Consider the following 20,658-nt stretch of genomic DNA (forward strand, 5'->3'; position numbering starts at 1 on the left):
GCGAGCAAGACGCCGCGCCAGCGAGTGCGGTTGAATCGGCAGCTGATCGCTGTGGCACGATGGTGTTCATACTGCTGCTGCTCGCAGAAGAGGATGAGTGGTATTTAGTGTTGCTGTTGTGGCTGCTATTCGATGTCGCGATGTACTGGTCCTGCTGCCCACGAGCCTTGTTCCAATGGCGATCATCGTCCTGGGAGCTGGAGCTGGAGCTGCCCAGCATTCCAGAGGTAGAGGTAGAGTTAACTGTGTTCGAGCCAGAGCTAGCTCCTGGGCCAGAGCCAGAGCCAGAACCATACGCAGACCCGTACGCCGTCGCACCAGAGCCAGAAGGAGCCGCCGACATCACCTGCTGGCCCGGGCCAGACGAGGTGTACGCGCTGCTGCCACGGGTGCCCGACTGCTGCTTCGCGGCATCCGCTGCGCCCGAATACGACGAGCTCGAAGCTGCAGCGGACGACTGATTGCGGAAGAAAGGTGGCGAGGAGTAGTTGCTGCTGCTGCTAGCGCTGCTGCTCCTCGTCCTGCTACTGTTGCTGTTGCTGTTGCTGTTGCTGTAGCTTTTGCTATTGCTGGAATTTCGCGCGCTAGCAATCCCAGCTTCGGGACTGCCTCCTCCTCCTCCGGTGTTGTCTCTGCTGCGACCGCCGTTGCCGAACTCCAGAGAAGAGGACTGCTCAGTGTGCGAAGTTGTGTCTGCCATCTTCCCACTACTATTGTTGGGGTTGCGGCTGTAAGCTGCAGCTGTCTCTTGCTTCTTGCCAAATATTCCGCCGTGGCTGAGCTGGTGGAGGTCGTGATAACTGCTATCGCCAGGTGACATGGTCTGCGGGCTGCTCATGCTCGTGGAGGAGCTGATGCTTCCTCCAGTTCCTCTGCCACCACCACCACCTTCGACACTGCTTCTGCTGCTTCCGCCGGCGCTGCTCGTGGAGAATCCAGCAGAGCTGCGGTCACCGTCGTGCAGGCTGGCACTGGTGGATGTCGAACGGGACTGCAAACCGGCTTGCTCGTGGTGCGAGATGGAAGCAGAAGAATGCCACGACGACGGTTCGGTGCTGTGGTTGCTGCTGCCGCTGCCGTCAATCGGTGAGGAGAGCACGGAATTGCCGGCGTTGTAGCCTAGCTTCGAAGAAGAGGCTGGGAACAAGTCAGGCTCCAAGCTTTTGTTTGAGCCTGCTCCACTGTGACCTATGCCAGAACCGAATCCGGGTCCAGAGCCGAAGCCGGAGCCGGACTGAGGGGTCGAGCCAGAGGATGATGGGTTGTCGGGGTTGATGTTACTGCTCAACGAGCCGGGATGATGTAATGAGGAGGATATCCCTATAGCTGCTGTGGACGGTGCGGACGAGGAAGAGTTTGCGAAGAGCATGCTTTGCCTGTCGCCTTGCGCACTTGATGGAGAAAGGAAGACTCGTGGCTTGATATGCCGGCTTGATGCCTGCCTTCAGATGATTGATACCGACGTCCCGGTCGTCAGCATTCGTTTTCAGATGGCTGAATTTGTGTTTCGCCGTTGTAGAGAGAGAAAGATGACGATTGCAGCTCGAAAGGAAGCTGACAAAGGATGTGAGTCGTGCAAGTATGAATGCGAGCTGGATGGATGAAGACGTAGAGAGCACCGCGACGCTCGTGGAAGAACAGCTTGCTAGTCGCTAGCACCTGAGGCAGCCGTTGTCAATGACATGCGCTTGGACACAGGCTGATGCTTGGATCTCTTTTGCTGCTGCAAGCCAGATGTGCGATGACGAACTTGCCTCTGAAATGAGCAGAGTGAGGGCGGACGCTGTCAGCAGCTCGTCAAACAGGCGCTGCCAGCACCAAGCCGTGTTACAACTGGGTGTCGTTGCTTTCTGTTTGTGCGGCTTTGAGCGCCTCACCGGGTCGCGGACGCAACAGCGGATAGGACGGAGGGATGACGAACCGGTTGACCCACCTTGTGAAACTTTTCTGGCCGACGCTCGCCCTCCTTTTGTGGACACACACGCCTCCTGGCGCAGCTTTACGATGGGGGCAGGCTGCTACTTGTTGGAGCACGACGCGCGCAGGCGAATCAGCATGTCCGATCCATGCAGCTGACACACACGCACTCGACTCTGCTGCAGTCTGCACGCCTCTTCACCGCCTCGCTACTAACATGGAGAAGAGTATGTACCCAGCGCAAAGCCAGCTGTAATGGGAGGATCAAAATATATTTTAGCTGCTCGAGGATCCCACTCACAGACAGCCTGCCTTCCGAGTACGAGCGCAAGCCCAAACTCACTTTCAAGACTACTTGCCAAGCTAATAGACCAGCCAGGCGCCTGGCACCAGAGGAGGCAGGCGGCGCGTGCGCACGTTCCACCCACAACCTTTTCCGAATTCCGCCCCTGCCGCACAGTAGGGTGCGACCAGAATCCACACTGTAGGGCTGTGTGCTCTGGCTGCCACAATGGTAGAAACCAAGAAAGGGTCCAACCATGTTGCGACAGAGGCAACTCATACGCACCTGATCGATCCCCCAATTCACCAAGGACTTCGCGGCTTGCTGGACTGCGCCGACCGCAGCCCAGTCGCAATGCATCTACTCGGGCTGCTTGCATCATTTTCATACACATGAGCCTGGGACGTTTTGAGTAGACCGAGGCTCTGTGCAAACGTCTTTCACGCGGCGGTCGGTCGCCTTTGGCAATCCATGGTCCCACTCGGTGGACCTGTTCTGGATGCGCAGGTCACGCTTCTCGTCGGGCTGGTGCCGAACGACTCGAGCAGGGGTGGGGCGCGGGATTGGAAGCAGAGCACAGAGACCCGGCAAGAACTTTGCTTTTTTGCTCTCCTTGTGTTTTTGGACCATACAGAGTGAAGCAAGCACAGTGATTTAAGCAACCGGCAGCTAAATGGCAGTATCATACAGATTGGAATACATGGTCAGGCTCAACGCGATCTGGATCACCGAGGGCTCAGCGCAGAGAGCTGCATCGTCCAGGGGCTCATGCGGAAGAAAAACAGGTCAACGTGCTGACGGGCTCGCTGGCGCTGTTGTATTACATCACAATTTCTATGATACCAAGCGGCAAGCCAATGAAGATTACCCATCGTCGTTCGTGTGCTGCAATTGTCCATCAGAGAAATGATGCTGGAGAAATAGCAGATGGTACAGTAGGGGAATGCTTCCTGACACAATGTATGCGAAATGTTCCTTGGGATGTTGGCATGAACGTGAAAGTCCATGCAATTGGGGGCAGATCGTCGGGAGAGGGGATGCAGAAATGCCAAGGCTTAATAGCCGTTGTACTGGCTCGTGTCGACCCATGGAGAAGGTACTGCTTGTCCATGTCGAGGTGGAACGGGAGGTGGGGCATTCGGATTGGGTATATGATCGTATCCGTAGTTCTCGTATCCAGACCCACTATAAGCCTGCCTTTGCCGCTGAACCTGCCCATAACTTGTCGGTGCCGCTGACGGAGGCGGAGGGGGTGGCATGTTGGGCGCATGGTACTGTCGTGACTGCCGCAGCGCATCATTAGCGTGTGCTGATGAAGAGCGCGAATGTCTCTGGTTCTGATGCTGCTGTGCATCGCGGCTCCGCCACGCAGTAGACGGCACCGCCCGGCTATCGGCGTACGAGCCTCCTCGGCGCCTGCATGCGCGCACAATGCATGCAAGGATCAAGAGGACGAGAATGGCGGCGCCGATCGTGACAGGGATGGAGATGCGCAGATTGTTCGTGTACCAGCTGCGGAACGTCGACTGCCAATCGCCACGGACGCATTCGCCGCTGCGGCAGCGCCCGCCGTAGCCGCACGATGTGCCGTCGATGAACGTCTGCTGCAAGACGAGGCAGCTGTTGCCTCCGCGCGGGTCGAGACAGGCGATGCTGCACGTACCACTCGTGCTGACAGGGCAGGCCTGCGTCAAGTTGAGACTCGTGCCCTGCTGCTGACATTGCTGGTCGCGCGACGTGCAGTGCCCAGACGCGCACATCAAGCCGTCGCTTCCGCACTCCTTGCCGTCGGGCTTGGTCACGTCCGCCGGGCATTCCGCCGACGTGCCGCTGCACATTTCGGCAGAGTCGCAGCGGTCGTCGATCGAAGGCCGGCACACTTTCGTCGATGGCGCATACTGGCATGAATCCGTGCAACACGCGCTGGCGAGCGGATCGCACCGCGAGCCGCTGGTCAGCTTGCATGTGGTCGAGCAGCACTGGCTGCCCCTCGGTCCTGCATCGCACTCTTCTCCCGGCTCTAGAATCCCATTGCCGCATTGCTGCGCACTCAACGTTGCGCGCTCGCCGGGCGCAACAATACAATCAGACCCCAGCCCACCGCCGAGCAAGGAACAGACGTTGCCAATCGTGCAAGCGCTAAAGGTCTGCGCGCTGGGCGAGCTGACTGGGTTCATGACGTAGTCGGTCGAGCCGTAGCACGCAGACGACGAGGATGGGCAGCATGTAGCGCCATAGCTTTGCACAGCCAGGCTTCCCCGCAGCGAGCAGCCGCTCGAGCAATCATGGATCGCTCCAAAGTTGTGCCCTGTGCATGCAGAATGAAAAGTTGTCAGTGTTTTGAGACCTCATTTTATTTGGAGTCGATAGCCTTTGGAAAACGCACCTATCTCGTGTGCGATGACTTCCCACATGCTGTTCGTCAGAGAGCTCACACCCGTGCCGCTGACAGTCTGTTGTTCTTCCTGGCTCGCCTGAGTCATGCACAGCGTCCCAAGCCAAGCGATGCCAATTTCGCCACCAGCTTGCCCGCTGCCGCACGCGGTCATGAGGTGCCACAAGCCGGTTCCGTTCGTGGATCTAGAGCCTCTCCAGGCGCTAAAGTCACTCAACCGATTGTCCAGACTGTAGCTGCTGCTGCAATCTCTGTTCCACATCGCCGAGCTCGAAGGGCTAGTCGGACACGCAGCCGATTGTACATTGAGCTCGACGACACCAATGCTGACATTGTACGTTTGCCTGTACAGGTTGCTGACCGTATTAAGATTCTCGAGCATCGCGGTTCGGACGTCGGACTCGTTGCTGAAGCGGGTCGAGTACGTACAGTCAGCTGCTGCGCCGATATACACCACACGCGCCGCATTTGGACAGCCTTGGCGGGAACCGATCGTGCTGATATAAGACGAGTTGCTGCCTGGACCAGCAGTGTCGCTGCCGGTTGCTTGGCGACGTTGAAGTATATGCTGCCAGGCATTGTAGTCGAACGACAATTCTCTTGAAGTCGGCAAGCCGTGGTGCAAGGTGGTCCCACTTTGCATATCTGCGGAAGGTGCCTCGGAAAGCGCGAGGAGAGAACCGAAGCCGGGGAATCTTTCTCCGAGGCTGCGCCTGCGCATGCCAACAGACAAGCCAGATGGCGTCTCAAAAAAGGTCTCGCCATGGAGGATATCGCCGTTCTGGAATTTGAGGTTGTGCGCTAGCTTGTCCGAGTTGCATCCAGTTGAAAGTGTACCTTCTCCGGCCCGCTCCTCTACAGGAGCGAGACCACGCGCGCGCATCTCGCTCTCGCTCATCCTATCTGAGCGACGATGTACAACAAGGCCAGTGCTCACATGTCCATCCAATCCACGCTTCTCAAGCCGAGGGTCGCTTGCCTGCCGCGAGGCTTCGTATCGGTCCTTGGTCTGGATGGTGTGCATGTTTCCAGTCCAGCTGAACATCCCTTCGAAGCTGGGTTGACGTCCATTCAGGGTCCCGTCGTCGTGCAGCAAAATCGACGCGTGCCCCATGATGCCGTCCGCGAAGTCACGACCGACATCCTGACCTGACCCTTCGCCGGATCGCCGCCACAGCCCTGCTTCATCTTCCGCCCTTCGGCGGTTCGAGAATGCAGGGTGCAGAACGACGCCACGGTACGCTCTAACCTCTTCACGCGAAAGCCATTCAGTTCGCTCGCCTGAATACCGCACAGTGATGCCGTCTGGATGGACGAGCTCGTCATTCGGCTCCAGATGAAGCTTGAAGGTTTGGTTAAAGGCGCGCAGAGTAAGAACGAACGAGTCGCTATGGCGGATCGTACGTCGGGAAAGCCCGCCGAACGCTTCGTATCTGCGCTCTACTGGTGGAGCCGTCGGATTGAGCGGTTCGATGGATATTGAATCTGCAAGATCAATTTGCTGCAAAGGCGATGACAACGTGCTCGATGCTGTCGTTGACCGAGACGTGCGCTTTAGCTCGTCACATTCGCATGAATTGTTTCCTTTGCCACCGTGCACTTACCTAGTACATGGTGAAAGGGCAGCAGGACGATGGACAGGAGGGCCGCAGCCAACGTCCGTGAGAGGGTGACTCGCATTCTCTTTGCACGAAATGGTGCAGAAGGTGAGCTTCAAGTGGGACTGTCAGCTGTTGAGGGAGCGTTGAAGAGGATGGATGGACGATCGACAGGAGGTCGAGATTGTTGGCTGTCCAGGTGGACTTTGTATGCAATGCACTTGAAATATTGCAGGCAGATTGGGTCGTTCGGTGCCAGTGACGCACAGCTTTCAATTCTGAGCTCAAGGCTCAGCGTGTGCCCGATGGACGTCCCCTTTGCATATAAGCTGGTAAAGAGAGCACTGCCCTTCTTGTAAGTGGGCCAATCCATGCGGTTGCTGCTCCAGTGGTGAAACAACCTTTGATTATTCTCCCCGGATATGTACTCTATTGACTGAACCGAGCAAGTGCTGGGGCAATGGCTCCAGGCGTCCACTCCGGTCTTGTGCCTTCCGGGCTTCCGGTGCTCCAGAACAGTCCTGAAGAAATGCCGTGCTTTTCGATGGACGGGTAGCACAAGCCCTTCGATGCCATCCTTCATCACTTTGTATATCAAACACAATGGCTGATGCCTTTCGATCGGACCGACCCTCCAGGCTAGGCACAGCCCAAAATCGATTGCGGTCGATTGCAGTCCCAAGAACGACGCATCGACGCCAAGAATCTCGCTCGCACCATCTCTTTCTTTCAGGGGGTTGCACGTGACCTTATTTGCAACTCGATAATCGGCTGATCCAGTGCCAGTTACACTTGGCTGTTTCTTCCACTTGATTTCCGAGTCCCGCGAATGCTTCTGCGGCGGCACACGCGACGCGCCGAGCTCTCCAGCTGCGCGCGCACTCGCTGCTCTCTTTTGTGTGACGTTGTGTTGATTCGCATCTACGCTCTCCTTCATCCTCACGTGGCCGCTTCCATCAAATGCAGGTGACACCACGTTGAGGTGACACAAAGCATTACTAACAGCACGCCGCGCCTGCTAGGAAGAAGTCGCACTCCATGGCACCGCACTCTACACCTTCATCAGATCCAATGGGCTCCGTGCCCTTGGGCACTGGCACTTCGGCGGCTCCTGGGCCTGCCGCTGTGTTCCCCGCCGTTTCGGTCAAGGAGTTGACCGAGTTTATGCCCCAGATCGGCCTCAACCTGTCGCCGGATGAAATCGCCAACCCCAGTGCTACAACCGCGCACAAAGTGTTCATTGCCTTTTTGCAGGCGCTAAGCGGCATGGACGAGGAGACGGTTAGCAGGCAGAAGACCAGGGCTTTGGGTCAGATGGAGTACAAGGTGCGCCACAAACGCATGCTCTACTGTGAGCTCGAGCATGTGTACTAACCTACCTGCTTGTCTCGTTTTCAGGAAATGTTCGAGTCAAGCTACTCTCAGCTCGTGCTTTTCAGGGAAATGTGAGTTGGTCCATCCCTCCGACCCTCAAGCGAATCTGACGACGTTGTCCTCATCCGTCTACGTACGCAGCAAGGAGATGCTCTCCTGCGCAATGATTCACGACTTTGGCCTCTCAGACATGACGCGGCCTCAGAAGAACAGGTTCAAGCGACAGCTCTCGGCGCTGCATAATTTTATGCTGCACAGGCACGATCGCATCCAAGAGTTTGATGAGCTTGTCGGGAGGAGTGAGGATCTGGTCGCTGAGCGGGATCAGCTCAAGATGGAGCTTGCACAGAAGGAGCACGAGCTCGCCAAGATCAAGTGAGTCGCAAAGAGCACTGTACCTTTTATTAGCTGCACGCACTGACGTCTGTTTGTGGACGCTCGCTTCCTCTGCAGAGAGCAAGAGAAGATGGAAGTACCAGAAGTGGAGGCCGTGCTTGCACACAACATGTCACTACAGGAGACGCTTGAACGCCTGAAGATCGCACAAGAGAAGGGAATGCGTGAGCTTGAGCACTTACTGGAGACAAAGGACGCCTACGAGAAGGAACGCATTGCGATCGAAGAGCGGATCCACGAATTAATAACAGATGTGGAGAGGCTGAAGCAGAGGATCCGACAGAGCCCCGACGAGTTGATGAAGAAGGTCAAGAATGTTGAGGGGAAGCTGGGCAAGGCGAAGTTGGAGCTGGAGGAGAAGGAGAGGATCCTCAAGAGTCAGACCAAGAAGAGGCATGGTATGCTCATCATTGAGGAAGTGAGTGTGACGAGCAGAACGTAAATGTTGGGAAGATAGTATCTGACCGTGTTCTGTCTGTCATGTTTTCTTGACAGGAATTGAAAGCGCTCATGACTGCGATGACATCGGTGCAAGCCGAGCTCCAACGCACGCGCAAGGAGGCTTCATCGCTAGATGAGCTGTCGACGCTCATCACATCAAATGAGTCAGAGCTCTCTGAGCTGACGTTCCAGCACAAGCAGATGCAGCAAAAGATCTCGGTGGACACTGCGCGCGCGGAGCGTTTGCGGGCAGCGCTGGAGCAGAAGAGGGACATGTGGAAGCGCAGGAACGAGGAGCTTGGCGCAGTCGTCCAGGAGAAGCAGGCGCTCAAGAAGGGTCTTTTCAAGGAGGCTGGCGAGAAGGACAGGCTGTGCAAGGAGGTCGAGAGGGAGGTGAGTGAATGATGCGAACTGACCCTCGCACTAGTGATACTAAGCTGATGCCGGCTTCACCTTCCTCTACTCGTCTAACACTGCTGTATGTTGCAGATTGAAGAGATCCATCTCCAGCACCGCGCGCAGATCCTCAAGATGCAAGAAGAGAAGGAGAGCTTATCAAGGCTGGCAGACTCGTACATGACAGCTATCGGACAGAGCCTTGGGATTGCTGTCTAGAAACGAATCACACCCCTACCACTTCGCTCCAACCTGTGCGGCTCTTTCTCTCGACTGTTCTTTATTGTCATGATCCGTGTAATTGTATGTTACCTTGTGATATGATTCGCGTTCCCTCCCAATCAGTGCCGCCTAAGCAGCGCATTTGTCAGTGAGCCTTTGCAGTCTCGATGTGAGCACCCCTTACTTTGCGTTAAAAAGTTCTGGTCGCGGGGTTCGGTTCATGTCCAACTGTGTAGGTAGTCACCTGGCGCCTAGCAATAAGTGATCATGTGGAGAGGCAGTCTAGGCAGGCCAATGCACTCCTTGCGGCATTGCCATGCGCGATGTGGAAGCCACTGTACGCAGAGCTCGAAAGACCCTTCCGAAGCTCAGGTCGAGTTAATGCTCCTAGCTCCGAGCAACTGCGCCACGGTCGGGCGGGCCATGACACCATCACTCATGCCTCAGGATCCATGACCAGAAAATCTACACACTGTACGCTAGGGATGGAAGGGGCCTATCGCCGTGTGTAAGCCAAAGCGTCTGGCCACGATTCCGGCCAGACTGGCATCTGGCTCTTCTGAGCCGCAGTGTTGTTTCGTTGCTTCGGTTCGCGATTGATGACTAGTCCACGTTCGATGTCACGCGTGCGTCGTCAGTGGAGAGGCCATCTCGACCATTATCATTGGTCTGCCTGACTTTTTGCAGTCACATGCAGAAAAAACAGACTGTATACACCCTGTGCAGTCTGTTGCTGACACAAGACCGTTGACCGTTGACGTTGGACAGTTAGCTGGCTGGCTAGTGGCTGGGCTAGCCCTGTTGTTGTCGTGTTATGGGTTGTGACTGTATTGCCAACATCCTGCGACAGGTGTTCCCTTCACGGGCTGAGGCTGTTTGTGAATGGAATGAACAGGCGGTGAACGGAATCAGCGCGAGCGCAAATCCATTCACAGGACGCGCTGCCGGCGTTTGGCTCCAACCTTGCAAAGGGAGCCATGTCGTTCCTATTGTTGAATCGGCGGATACGCTGTGACCGGAGGACACGGCCGAAATGATTGAGACTAACGCACCCGCAAGCTGAAGCGCCGCGGGACGGCTGCTGCATGTAGGCCTCGCACCGAAGGCCAGAGCGGGCAGCAGGATGGGCGGAAAGGAGAGGTGTGATCGGGCCCATGGACAAAGAGGCAAAGAGAGCAAAGAAAGTGTGGGATCAAGTGAAGGGTTGTTGAGGGCGCAGGGCGCAGGCACCAGCAGGCGCGCACCAGAGAGAGAATCCAGGTGAGAGCGCCGCCAATCGAGCCTGATATGCCCCAGCAAGCACAGCTCGTCCATCGTTCATTTCCCTCATCCCCCAATATCACCTCCCTTCCGACACCGCCACCATCATCAATCCTCATCAAACACTTTCTGCTTAAACGCGAACACGTCAGCAAGCACTCCAGTCACACTTGACCCTCTAGTCTGAACAAATTGCACCATCCATCATGTCTGCCGCAGCACCAAAGAAGGCCGCTCCGAAGAAGGCCAGCGTCAAGAAGGCGAGCTCGACCGGCTCCAGCTACGAGGTACGTGTTGCGACGCGAACAGTTGTCGGAGCGTCCTCGGAGCAAGCTAGAACGATGGATGGGATACACGAGGACAGCTTGGAGGTATTTTGGTCACACTTTTGTATGGTGGCGACGCGACAGACGACGTCGTTGCTACCACGCTCTGTTGACAAGGACGCGCGTGCGCGCGCCTCGGCAGCAAGGGCGCCCCGCGGGACCGAACACAGACACGGACTCATACCTTACTTTGCCCATTTCAAATGTGCCTAATCACTCATTCTGACGCCTTGTATCCGTTTCATCCACATCTCGACAAAATTTCACCGTGTTCAACGCGTCTGAAATCGATCAATAGCAAATGATCAAGGAGGCCATCCTTGCCCACCCCGAGGAGGCGCGCTCTGGAATTGGCCGCCCTACTATCAAAAAGTACATTCACCAGAAACACCCTCAGACCGTTTCCATGCCCGCCGCCTCATTCAACAACCTCATCTCTAAGGCTATCACCAAGGGTGAAGAGAAGAAAATCTTCGTCCTACCCAAGGGTCCGTCTGGCAAGGTGAAGCTCGCACCCAAGGTCAAGGAGGTAGTCAAAAAGCCTGTGGTCAAAAAGCCAGTAGTTAAAAAGCCAGCTGTTAAGAAGGCCACACCAGCCAAGAAGGTAAATGTGCATCATCATTCACCGTCTTACTTGCCTTTAGACGCTGATTTTTTTCTACTTGCATCGACTTGCAGCCCGCTACCGCCAAGAAGGTCTCGTCCGCGACCAAGCCAAAGAAGACGACAACATCCAAGAAGCCGGCGGCAAAGGTGAGCAGCTAATTACAGGCTATCGTCCGCCATGGCCGTGCAACGTACTTCTCCGTGCTTGTTGCGAGTCATGGCTGACGATACCTGTCGCTTACGCATTCCCGTACCACGATCGCTAACACTCAGCGCACACCTCTTATGGCCACCCAGCAGACTGTCACCAAGAAGGCTGCTGCCAAGAAGTAAACGCGATTTCCGCCATTTCGCTTCTCCACATCAATCTCATCCACATCACTACTATCACACCTGCTTACGACAAGGACAGCCGATGGCAGTGCCCTTTCACAGCAAACACACCCTCCGCCGCACCGCAACATGTTTTGGATAGGGGTGTCACTGCAACATCAGCAGCAGCCACATCTGCCAGCTCGACTTGCTAGTTCGCTAGCTATGGCTTTATGGTCTTCTCTCTTTATGGTCTCTCGCACCTTGTTTCTTTACGTCTGGCGTGATGGTCGAGAACGCATCGCAGCGTGCGCACCGCCGCCGCCGCAGCACTTACAGGCGTTGTACTCTGTTCCCCGCAAATTTTCTTACGGTCCGTGCGCTTTTTCTTCCCTTGCCTTTTCATCATCCCGCCTTCACACGCCTCCGGCCACGCCTTCCTACCTTCCGCTCCTCATCGACAGCTTTTCTTCAGATGCGCAATTGTTTGAAGATGTCTCTCGTTGTATTATTGTTTTGTTACAATATGCTTTGATAAAATCTCGGAAAGTAGGCTTCTTTGACTGTATTGCTGCACTCTGGTGGCTTTGTTTTGCGGGTGATTTGCATGTGATATACATACACAGGATCGTCGATGCGCAGGATCTGGCACGCAGCAGCGTCGCCTACTTGGTGCGCTCACGGCCCCTCGCACCTATCGCTCATCGCACATTTCGATACATTCCGGTCAGAGCTGACGGTTTGAAAAAAGTACGGCGCACACATACGAGTCACACGCGCAATGTTGAGCGATACGACGAGATACACAACGTGAAGTGCGTGGTAGTATTGCCTAGACGCGTAACTTGTATCCAGCCAACAGCTGGGCTGGCTCTTGATCGATAGATTTCAAGAGGAGATTCAAGATGAGGAGGCTAGTCTTTGACTTCGGGCGACCCTGGGCATCTTGCGAGGTGCCAGGCCATTTGCAGGGTGCATTTGGCCCTTTCTACAAATGGAGAGAAGGGGGGGTGGCGTTAACAGCGTTGAAGTTGCCCTGAATTGCGAGCACTGAGCAGCATAGAATTCACAACAACATTGTGGTGTCAGCCGACCAAGCAGCGCTATTAGGGTTACGACAGTCTCATCTGCCCAATCGACGACTCAACGTCCTGGGCATGCTGTCTCCCGCGTCAGAACGACCAAAGCGATGACTTCGAGCATCATTCTAGGTCATCTTGCTGGAACACCGCGACAGCGATCGATCTTCCTATGCTCAGCCTGTAGCTTATCCCCGAGCCAGGTGTCTACACTCACCTGGAGTTGGAATTTTGGTGAAGAAAAGCAGCTGCACCAGGTTCTTGATAATATTTGAGGTGGAACCCCTCGGAAATGGAAGCCAGGTCGGGCTTCGTCCGAGATCAACCTCAGACTCGGATGCATTCATTCGACGCCGCCTCGCTGCAATGCATCCAAAGGGTGACGAAAATAACTTGAACCAGGCTGGCGCACGCATTGCCAGCGCAGGGTTCTCATTGCAGAACGCGCGTTGCCCAAAAAGCTTCGCGAGGTTTGTGATGCCTAATATACTATATGTTACAAGGATGCCGGGTGTGTGAATCTGCTTGCAATGCTCTTGCGATAAGCTCTACTGTATACCATAATCTCCTTCCTGACCATGCCTCTCGAGCCTTCTACTAGCATCCTTCGCTGGATCGCATTTTCTCGGCGCAGCCTGCACGAAGGTCTTGGCGCATGCCAGTCAATCATCCGTCAAAAGCTTTAGCCCAAAGGTATCGACCAGGATTTTCTTAGCCATGGCCTCTCGCGCCACCTTCAACGTCTTGAACCCTTCTTCGAGCTGGTGCGGCGTTCCGTCGACCGTGCATTTAACCACATGCCGCAAGTGCTCCGGCGCCATCCTGCAACAGACAAAATGGGATGTGAACTACTTTCAGGGCCCTTCTGCTGCTCCCTGTCAAGGCACTCACACGTCGCCGATGTAATAGCTGCTCGATCCCCATTCGACAGCGACCAGCGATTCTGCAGAGCCTTGGAGGTATTCGTACAACTGCGACACGTAGCTCTTCGTCGCGATGAGATGGAAATGCTTGGTCTTGCGTTTCTTGCTGGTTGATGGCACTGACGCCGCCAGCTGGCCCGCCGCTACTAACCCAGCCGTTGACGATGCTGATGTTGCCGCCGCTGCTGCTGTTGGCTGCGCTCTAAGTTCGCCCTCCTCCAAGTCTCCCAAAGATTGCGCGTTGGCTGGGGTGAGGGTGCTGATGCCCCTCGACGAGTCTACTAACGCGGCCTTTCGTTTCTTCGTCGAGCCTCCTGCAGCTCCGTTCGGAGATTGATCGACAGTCGCCGTTGAAGCGCCGTTTCTGCCACTACCTTCGCCGATGTCCTCGCCAGCACCACTGCTTGACCCATACTTTTCAATGTACTCTTCCAAGCGCGTAGCACCGAGCTTGACAAGTTGCTCGTCTACCTGCAGCATGGCTCGCCGCAGCTTCTCGAGCTTGTAGCTACACGCAGTGACCGGGACAGCTGCTCCACATCCGGATAGCTCAGCCCGTGATGATCGGAATTTGGGACGCCCCGTGTCGTTGGCTGCTAGCATGGAGATCATTCGCGGCTCGGCATCTTCCACATGGCCAGGCTCCTGCTGTTGCCGCTGTGCCGGTTTGGTGGTACACGCTGCTGCAACAACGGAAGCCGGCGTGCCCGCGTGTCCGTCGCCGTCAGCTTGACCATTCTGCTCCATGCCTCCATGCCCTTGATGAGCAGGCAAGGACAGCATGTGAAAATCTGAAGCTCCTTCGGAAGCCATATTCTCGTGGTTTACCTCAAAGCACCTCGATCGAGCCTTACCAATGGGAATGCGTGGCAGTCAGATCCCCTCAGTGGGCGAGTGCAAACCCAGCTGCTGCGATTACCATTGCCCCCTGGGTGCTGTTCAATCGCGCTTTATGAGGCTCTCGATGATTGGGGTATGGCAAAGGGGGCAAGGGCAAGAGCGGCAGCTAGTGCAGTAGATGTGGCGGAGGGCGCACGTGGACAGTGGGAGAGGGGTGCTTTCCTAAGCTTGTTTCCCTCTTGGGTCCTATTTGCCGTCGAATGCGCTGCGCACTTTGTGCGTGGCCTGTTGCAGTGGTTCTTTGGGATATTCGCAAAACCATCCACGCAGAGGGTCGAACCTTGGTCGAACGCGAGGAGATACGGGCCACCGACCCTAGCCCCTGCGCACACCATACACGCGCGACTCAAAGCTACGCTGAGGCACCTTGCTAGTGATGTACCGACCTTGCGACAGTCTGTCAAGTGGCGATGCAGTTGCTACGTAGATGAGCCCATCAGAGAATACAAAGGACTGCTCGCAGTTTGCTGGACTTCAATTGCAGCTGCGCAGGTCTGCGTGCTCAGTGGACACAGTACACACTACTCATTAACCCTATTTACCATCAATCCTGGACAGAAAGCTATCTGCTTCCTCGTTCGGTCGCCGTGCATCACAATCGGCATATCACATGCGCTCTTTCGCAGTCCGCATTATCTGAAATCAAAAGGCCTGTACCCTTTCATTCCAAGGCCTCCAATGGGCCTGGTCGAGAGCGAGATTCTTTTGCGTCGGTTGTGGTGACTGAAGCGCCCGAATGGGGTACACGCAGCGGAACATACATATCAATTGATGGATGGGTATTGGGCAGCTGGTCGATAAGCGATCACCGCGAAGACACATAGGTAGGGAACGGCAGAGGCACGGCGGCACTCTCACAGTTAGTCACTTCGGCTCGATCCGAGATCCGAAGTCCGCGCCCATGCCCAGAAGCGCCCACCCGCGAAGGGTGGCAGCACTGCAGCACAGTCGAGTAGCACGCACACACTTTGGCTCTCAACTGTGGCCTGCTGAGAGTCAGACGGTCGGCGCAGCAGGCAGCCCCCCGTTTCGCAGGCTCGCCTGCTGACTCTGTCTCGGTCTGACTGATCACTTCTTTCGACGCGGACTGGAGAAAGAGAGAGAAAAGGGAGGGAAACACACACCCAAGTCTGGTGCTCCAGGCCGACTCAACCTCCGTCAGCAAGGCCTTCTATCAACTCCAAGGGCCAAGTAGGACACGGACCAGGAATATCCGGTTCAGCACGAGCTCGAAATCAATAGACATCACCTCAAGACGTTGCACATACGGCAGGCCACAGCCGCGACTCTTTTGCGTCATTTTGGTCTCGTGGGGAGGGGGACGCTTCATGCGTGCTGCGTACAGCTCGCACCCTCAACTTTCTACGCCTTTGTACCATCTGTTCAGGTCAGGCCATCCTCCTTTCAGACCGGGTCAACCCACCCCCTTCAACCAAGCCCTGCAAACTCCCATCCTCACTCCTCCTTGAAAGCGACTTCGACGCCGATCTGCGACTGGTGACAACAGGTCACACAAACAAGCCAGAGAAAGGTCCGCCCAAAATCCGCCTGCAGGACAGGGCTATCGAGTTGCCCACGACCGAGTCACAGCCGACGATCACGTTGTCAATGTTGGTCAAACTTCAGCGATTCTGGATAAGTCTATAGCAGTCGTAGAAGTGGCAACAACAACAACAACAACAACAACAGCAGCAGCAGCAGCAGCGTTGTTATAAGAGCCCAAAAGGGAAGGATACAGCCTGGAGAACAAAAGGCTTGCCTCCTTCAGCGACAGCATTCACAGAGCAGCTTCCCCTGTTTGACTCAGTTGGCTCCTGAACGAGCCGTAAGAGAACATCACGCCTGTTTCGCGGCCGTTTCGGAGCGTCTCGTCGAGCCCACCTGCACCTTAACACTCGCACATCGATCCGCATTCAACGCACGGCAACAAAGTCCCTTTGACACACCTGGATGCACGCCTCTTCCCTGCGTCAGCAACGATGAACGGAAGTCCTGCGAACAATGACTTCGACTACCTGTCAGGCGTCCCCGGCAGCTCCAGCACAGGTGACCTCAGTGCCAACCATCCCCATGGCGTCCTGTCTAGTGTAGCGGGGATAGGAACAGGGGCTGCAGGCTTCAGCGGAGCGATGCCGGGTCCTTCTACTTCGAGAGCAGGTCCGGGGCCATCGACACGCGCCTCCATGTCCGCCGCTCCGGGATTTCCACCCGGCAGTGGCCCGCCTTCCTCCATGTTCGGTGACTTTGTGCCGCAGCGGTCCGCGCCTCCGCCACCCGGCTCACTCGGAGCGATGGGAGGTGGAGGAGGAGGGATAGGAATCAGTGGCGCACAGTCCACATTTGTCGGGAGATCAGCACCCTCGATCGCAGCGGGCAGCAGCTTCACGTCCAATTCACGAAATCAGAGGGCATCTTACGTCTCTGGCGTCGGTCCTGGTGCCTCTTCGGGAGGAGGAGTGGGCGGGGCAGGAGGCATGATGGGCGGGGTAGGAAACTTCCGGCCCGGCGGTCCAGCAGGACCCGCTGCTGTCGGCTTGCCAGCTGCAGAAGCTTACGGCAGCACATCCGCCGCGATGCGTGCCGGCCTACCAGCAGCGTATGGCTCGCCTGCCTCACTGGCTGGCGTAACAGCAGGGAGCGGGGGGAGCAATAGCAGCAGCACGTCGTCCCTGCCTCTACCCAATGGCGTCAGTGCAGCGGCATCCGCATCTGGTCACACCGGAGCACCCGGATCGGCAGCAAGGAGTCATTTGCCCACAGTACTCGGTCCCGGCGCCGGCCACTCACCGATGCCTCCGAAACCTGTGCGCTCGCATACGACCGGGCTAGAGAGCCTGCCGTCCTTGCGCACCGCAGCTACAGGTGGCCAGTTCAGCGGAGCAGGAGCCGCAGGCGCAGGAGGCGATGGTGGTATGCTGGCGCTCAGCATCGCCAGCTCACCCTTGGCGATGAGCAACCCTGACGTAAACTTTGGTGCCGGCTGCTTGAGCGGTCAGACGCAGGGGATGGACTTCAGCGATGGCTCCGGCTATGGTGGTGGTTTCGGCGGACCTCCAGGAGGCACTGGTGGACAAACGAATTTGAGCAGCTTCCGCGCAAGGGATCCAAATCGTAACACCTTCAAGAGCGTCTTCGGTGGCTTCGTCAACAGCATGAGTGGTGAGTACGACGCAGCGAAAACATTCTGTCTTTTGCCATTTGTGAAGGACTGCAAGGCTTACAGCTAGCGATTGTGTACCATACAACAGATGTCTTCTCACAGCAAAAGAAGATTGAGATCTCGACACCGTACGATCCGGTGCATTTGACGCACGTCGGCTTCAACTCGGACACGGGCGAGTTCACAGGTCTCCCGAAAGAATGGCAGCAGCTGTTACAAGATTCAGGTATCAGCAAGCAGGATCAGGCGGCGAATCCGCAGGCTGTGATGGACATTGTCGCATTTTACCAGCAAGGGATGCAGACGAACCAGGAGGATGCGGTCTTCACCAAGTTCGGCGGTGCGCAGGCTGCGCCACCCGTTGCTGGCCTGTCTCAACAACAACAGCAGCAGCTTGGCATGGGTGGTGTGAATTCACCGCCAGCGGTGTACGAAAAGCCCCGGGCCGCTCCTCTGCCTCCTGGTCCGTCCTTAAAGGCAGCCTGGCGGCCATCTGAGCCGGCGACAAGCTCCCCGTACGGTGATCTCAAGCCATCTCGCCCAGCTCCATCAGCGGCAACGCCGCCGATGGCGGCAGTGGACAGCCGTCCGTCGCCGCCGTCACGCTCCACCTCGCAAAAGCAGCCGTCCAAGGCCCCCATCGCGGCACGGCCGCCCCCAGAAGCTCCGTCTGTTGCTGCTGCCTCTGCGGCAGCGGCTGGCGCCACACCACCATCCGGAGCGACATCGAAGCCGTCACGGTCGCGGTCGCTTGGTGCAGGTGCAGCTGCACAGGCGAGCAGCAAGTCGCCGCCACTGGGCTCCTCGCACGCGCAGAAGGCCGGCCAGCAGCCGACAAAACAGCTCAGCACAAAGGAAAAGACGGGCGGGGCGCAGCCTAGGAGAAGGGACACGAAGAAGAACCAGGTCAATGATGCGGATGTCATTGCGAAGCTGCAAGCCATCTGCACCGATGCGGATCCCACACAACTTTACAGGAGTCTTGTCAAGGTCGGCCAGGGGTGAGTATCCGGGGTGTTGGTAGAGTGGATTCAGTGTGTGATCTAACATCTCTGCTTCTCGTCACGTCAGCGCATCCGGTGGTGTGTACACTGCTTATCAGGTCGGCACAAACCATTCGGTCGCGATCAAGCAGATGAACTTGGAGCAGCAGCCCAAGAAGGACCTGATTATCAACGAGATCCTCGTCATGAAGGAATCGCAGCACCGCAACATTGTCAACTTCATCGACTCGTTCCTCTACAAGGGTGACCTCTGGGTTGTCATGGAGTACATGGAAGGCGGCAGCTTGACAGACGTAGTCACGTGCAACATCATGACCGAAGGCCAGATCGCAGCCGTCAGCCGCGAGGTACTGGAAGGGTTGAAGCATTTGCACGAGCATCGCGTCATCCATCGAGACATCAAGAGCGATAATATCCTCCTGAGCTTGCAAGGTGATATCAAATTGAGTGAGTAGCGCCGGGCCCTGAGCGTGAGATAAACCCCATGCGAGCGCGTCGCTGATCATCACGCAATCCTTTAATATGTTTGCGTGCAGCCGACTTTGGCTTCTGTGCACAGATCGGCGAGTCACAAGCAAAGCGCACGACTATGGTCGGTACACCATATTGGATGGCGCCAGAGGTGGTCACTCGAAAAGAGTATGGGCCCAAGGTGGATATCTGGAGTCTGGGAATTATGTGCATTGGTGAGCTGGTCCCCGTTTGGCGATTCGGATTGCCAATTCACCTCGGATACGCCCAGCTGACGTGTCCCCATCTGACTTTGTCATCATGCTGCGCACGCGTCAGAAATGGTCGAGGGCGAGCCGCCGTACCTGAATGAGAATCCGTTGCGAGCGCTCTACCTGATCGCGACCAACGGCACGCCAAAGATCAATAATCCCGAGCAGCTATCGACCAGCTTCCGAGACTTCCTTAAGACATGCTTGGATGTGGATGCAGAGCGGAGGCCCGACGCGGCAGGGGCGCTAGGCGTGAGTGGTCGCCCTCGTCTCCATTCACATGGAATGGCTGTATTACGTGTGAGAGATTCGCGAATGCTGACGCATCCTCCCGCCTTGTTCTCGACACTGCAGCATCCGTTCCTCAAGCGTTCCGAGAGCCTGCGGACCTTGGCGCCTCTGATCAAAGCTGCTCGTGAACAGTACAAGAAGTGATATGACGGAGACGTGGTCCACCAACCGACCTTCTATGGGCTTTCCCCCGAGCGAGACGGACCGGGTAAAGTGACCCCTTTCCTCGTTGCTGCTGCGACGTTATAGCCCTTGGGTTCGTGTGACCAACGCTTGGGATCTGGGACTGGATACATATCACAAAATTGTGTAGGCCACCAGCTCTTTTAATGACATTTGATGACGATGACGACCAAACGCCTACATTCATCGAGGTATTCGGTAAGCGCGACAAGTTGGTCGGACAGGGGATGGAGAGGGACAAGGATCTTGAACGCGTGAGGGATAACCCCATCAACACACGTAGAAGCCCAGCGGCTTGGTTCAGCTATCGGATCCCACTCAGAGGTAAGGAGCTGGATGCGTTGCGGTAGCGACTCTTGGGGCGCTCGCAAAAATGTCCACCATGAAGCACAGCGCAGTGAGATGAGTCATGAAAACGGGGGCTGGACAGGGACGCACAAGCGTCAGAGAGGTGGTACGCGTGCAGAGCGCCTCCTCTCCATCGACCAGCACACTTGGCCCCGGTACGCGTGGAAAAGCTTGTTAGAGGATGAGAAGATGAGTTACAGTCGAGTCATACACAACGTAGAGTATCAATGCTGTACAGAAGAGAAAAACTGGCAGAAGGGAACACGCCACAATAAATGCTTGCCCGCTTGCGATGAATGAAGCCAGTCGTGGGAGAAGAGGCTGACCAACCACGCTGGCGCAGTGTGATTGTGTGCTGCTTACGTTCGCAGCTCAGCCGCCGAACCCGTAAAGAGTGCGTCCCTGTCGCTTGAGGGCATAGACGACATCGAGCGATGTGACTGTCTTGCGCTTGGCGTGCTCGGTGTAAGTGACTGAGTCACGGATGACGGACTCGAGGAAGAGCTTGAGGACACCGCGGGT

The 20,658-nt window shown here is 56.3% G+C and overlaps 8 protein-coding genes across 8 annotated transcripts; 3 read left to right on the plus strand and 5 right to left on the minus strand.

Annotated features, from left to right (window-relative positions):
• Window positions 1–2,490: 2,490 nt before the first annotated feature.
• K437DRAFT_259989 (uncharacterized protein) lies at window positions 2,491–3,050 on the minus strand. The gene has a single exon (XM_013384737.1). The coding sequence runs from the start codon at window positions 2,828–2,830 to the stop codon at window positions 2,585–2,587; it is 246 nt and encodes an 81-aa protein (XP_013240191.1). The 5' UTR covers window positions 2,831–3,050; the 3' UTR covers window positions 2,491–2,584.
• Window positions 3,051–3,255: 205 nt separating this feature from the next.
• K437DRAFT_271016 (uncharacterized protein) lies at window positions 3,256–6,275 on the minus strand (the record flags this gene model as incomplete). The annotated part of the gene is made up of 3 exons (XM_013384738.1): window positions 3,256–4,508; window positions 4,587–6,125; window positions 6,200–6,275. 3 exons carry the CDS (start codon window positions 6,273–6,275, stop codon window positions 3,256–3,258), a joined length of 2,868 nt encoding a protein of 955 aa, XP_013240192.1.
• Window positions 6,276–7,061: 786 nt separating this feature from the next.
• K437DRAFT_296702 (uncharacterized protein) lies at window positions 7,062–9,139 on the plus strand. Its single transcript, XM_013384739.1, has 6 exons — window positions 7,062–7,519; window positions 7,592–7,638; window positions 7,709–7,942; window positions 8,021–8,381; window positions 8,459–8,797; window positions 8,894–9,139. Exons 1-6 carry the CDS (start codon window positions 7,232–7,234, stop codon window positions 9,017–9,019), a joined length of 1,395 nt encoding a protein of 464 aa, XP_013240193.1. The 5' UTR covers window positions 7,062–7,231; the 3' UTR covers window positions 9,020–9,139.
• A 507-nt stretch (window positions 9,140–9,646) lies between these two features.
• Window positions 9,647–10,623, minus strand: K437DRAFT_48028 (uncharacterized protein). The gene has a single exon (XM_013384740.1). It carries the CDS (start codon window positions 10,334–10,336, stop codon window positions 9,815–9,817), a length of 522 nt encoding a protein of 173 aa, XP_013240194.1. The 5' UTR covers window positions 10,337–10,623; the 3' UTR covers window positions 9,647–9,814.
• K437DRAFT_48029 (uncharacterized protein) lies at window positions 10,624–11,576 on the plus strand. Its single transcript, XM_013384741.1, has 3 exons — window positions 10,624–11,212; window positions 11,287–11,385; window positions 11,488–11,576. Exons 1-2 carry the CDS (start codon window positions 10,910–10,912, stop codon window positions 11,371–11,373), a joined length of 390 nt encoding a protein of 129 aa, XP_013240195.1. The 5' UTR covers window positions 10,624–10,909; the 3' UTR covers window positions 11,374–11,385; window positions 11,488–11,576.
• Window positions 11,577–13,256: 1,680 nt separating this feature from the next.
• On the minus strand, window positions 13,257–14,437 carry K437DRAFT_48131 (uncharacterized protein). Its single transcript, XM_013384742.1, has one exon. The coding sequence runs from the start codon at window positions 14,339–14,341 to the stop codon at window positions 13,493–13,495; it is 849 nt and encodes a 282-aa protein (XP_013240196.1). The 5' UTR covers window positions 14,342–14,437; the 3' UTR covers window positions 13,257–13,492.
• Window positions 14,438–17,433: 2,996 nt separating this feature from the next.
• Window positions 17,434–19,749, plus strand: K437DRAFT_229503 (Pkinase-domain-containing protein; the record flags this gene model as incomplete). Its single annotated transcript, XM_013384743.1, has 6 exons — window positions 17,434–17,587; window positions 17,677–18,589; window positions 18,660–19,039; window positions 19,129–19,278; window positions 19,382–19,566; window positions 19,669–19,749. The coding sequence occupies 6 exons, from the start codon at window positions 17,434–17,436 to the stop codon at window positions 19,747–19,749; spliced, it is 1,863 nt and encodes a 620-aa protein (XP_013240197.1).
• A 759-nt stretch (window positions 19,750–20,508) lies between these two features.
• K437DRAFT_229481 (uncharacterized protein) lies at window positions 20,509–20,658 on the minus strand (the record flags this gene model as incomplete). The annotated part of the gene is made up of 1 exon (XM_013384744.1): window positions 20,509–20,658. A coding segment is annotated over one exon (150 nt), but the record flags the coding sequence as incomplete, so codon positions are not given.

Source organism: Tilletiaria anomala, assembly GCF_000711695.1.
Source record: "Tilletiaria anomala UBC 951 chromosome Unknown K437scaffold_154, whole genome shotgun sequence".
Classification (NCBI taxonomy): domain Eukaryota; kingdom Fungi; phylum Basidiomycota; class Exobasidiomycetes; order Georgefischeriales; family Tilletiariaceae; genus Tilletiaria; species Tilletiaria anomala.

Bases quoted from the DNA above. Each gene is read 5' to 3' on its own strand.
- K437DRAFT_259989 (XM_013384737.1), bottom strand. From the start codon at position 2,830: ATGGTCCAAAAACACAAGGAGAGCAAAAAAGCAAAGTTCTTGCCGGGT.
- K437DRAFT_296702 (XM_013384739.1), top strand. From the start codon at position 7,232: ATGGCACCGCACTCTACACCTTCATCAGATCCAATGGGCTCCGTGCCC. The intron at 7,520-7,591 runs GTGCGCCACAAA...TCTCGTTTTCAG, and splicing joins TGGGTCAGATGGAGTACAAG to GAAATGTTCGAGTCAAGCTA. The intron at 7,943-8,020 runs GTGAGTCGCAAA...CTTCCTCTGCAG, and splicing joins CACGAGCTCGCCAAGATCAA to AGAGCAAGAGAAGATGGAAG.
- K437DRAFT_48028 (XM_013384740.1), bottom strand. From the start codon at position 10,336: ATGGACGAGCTGTGCTTGCTGGGGCATATCAGGCTCGATTGGCGGCGC.
- K437DRAFT_48029 (XM_013384741.1), top strand. From the start codon at position 10,910: ATGATCAAGGAGGCCATCCTTGCCCACCCCGAGGAGGCGCGCTCTGGA. The intron at 11,213-11,286 runs GTAAATGTGCAT...ATCGACTTGCAG, and splicing joins AGGCCACACCAGCCAAGAAG to CCCGCTACCGCCAAGAAGGT.
- K437DRAFT_48131 (XM_013384742.1), bottom strand. From the start codon at position 14,341: ATGGCTTCCGAAGGAGCTTCAGATTTTCACATGCTGTCCTTGCCTGCT.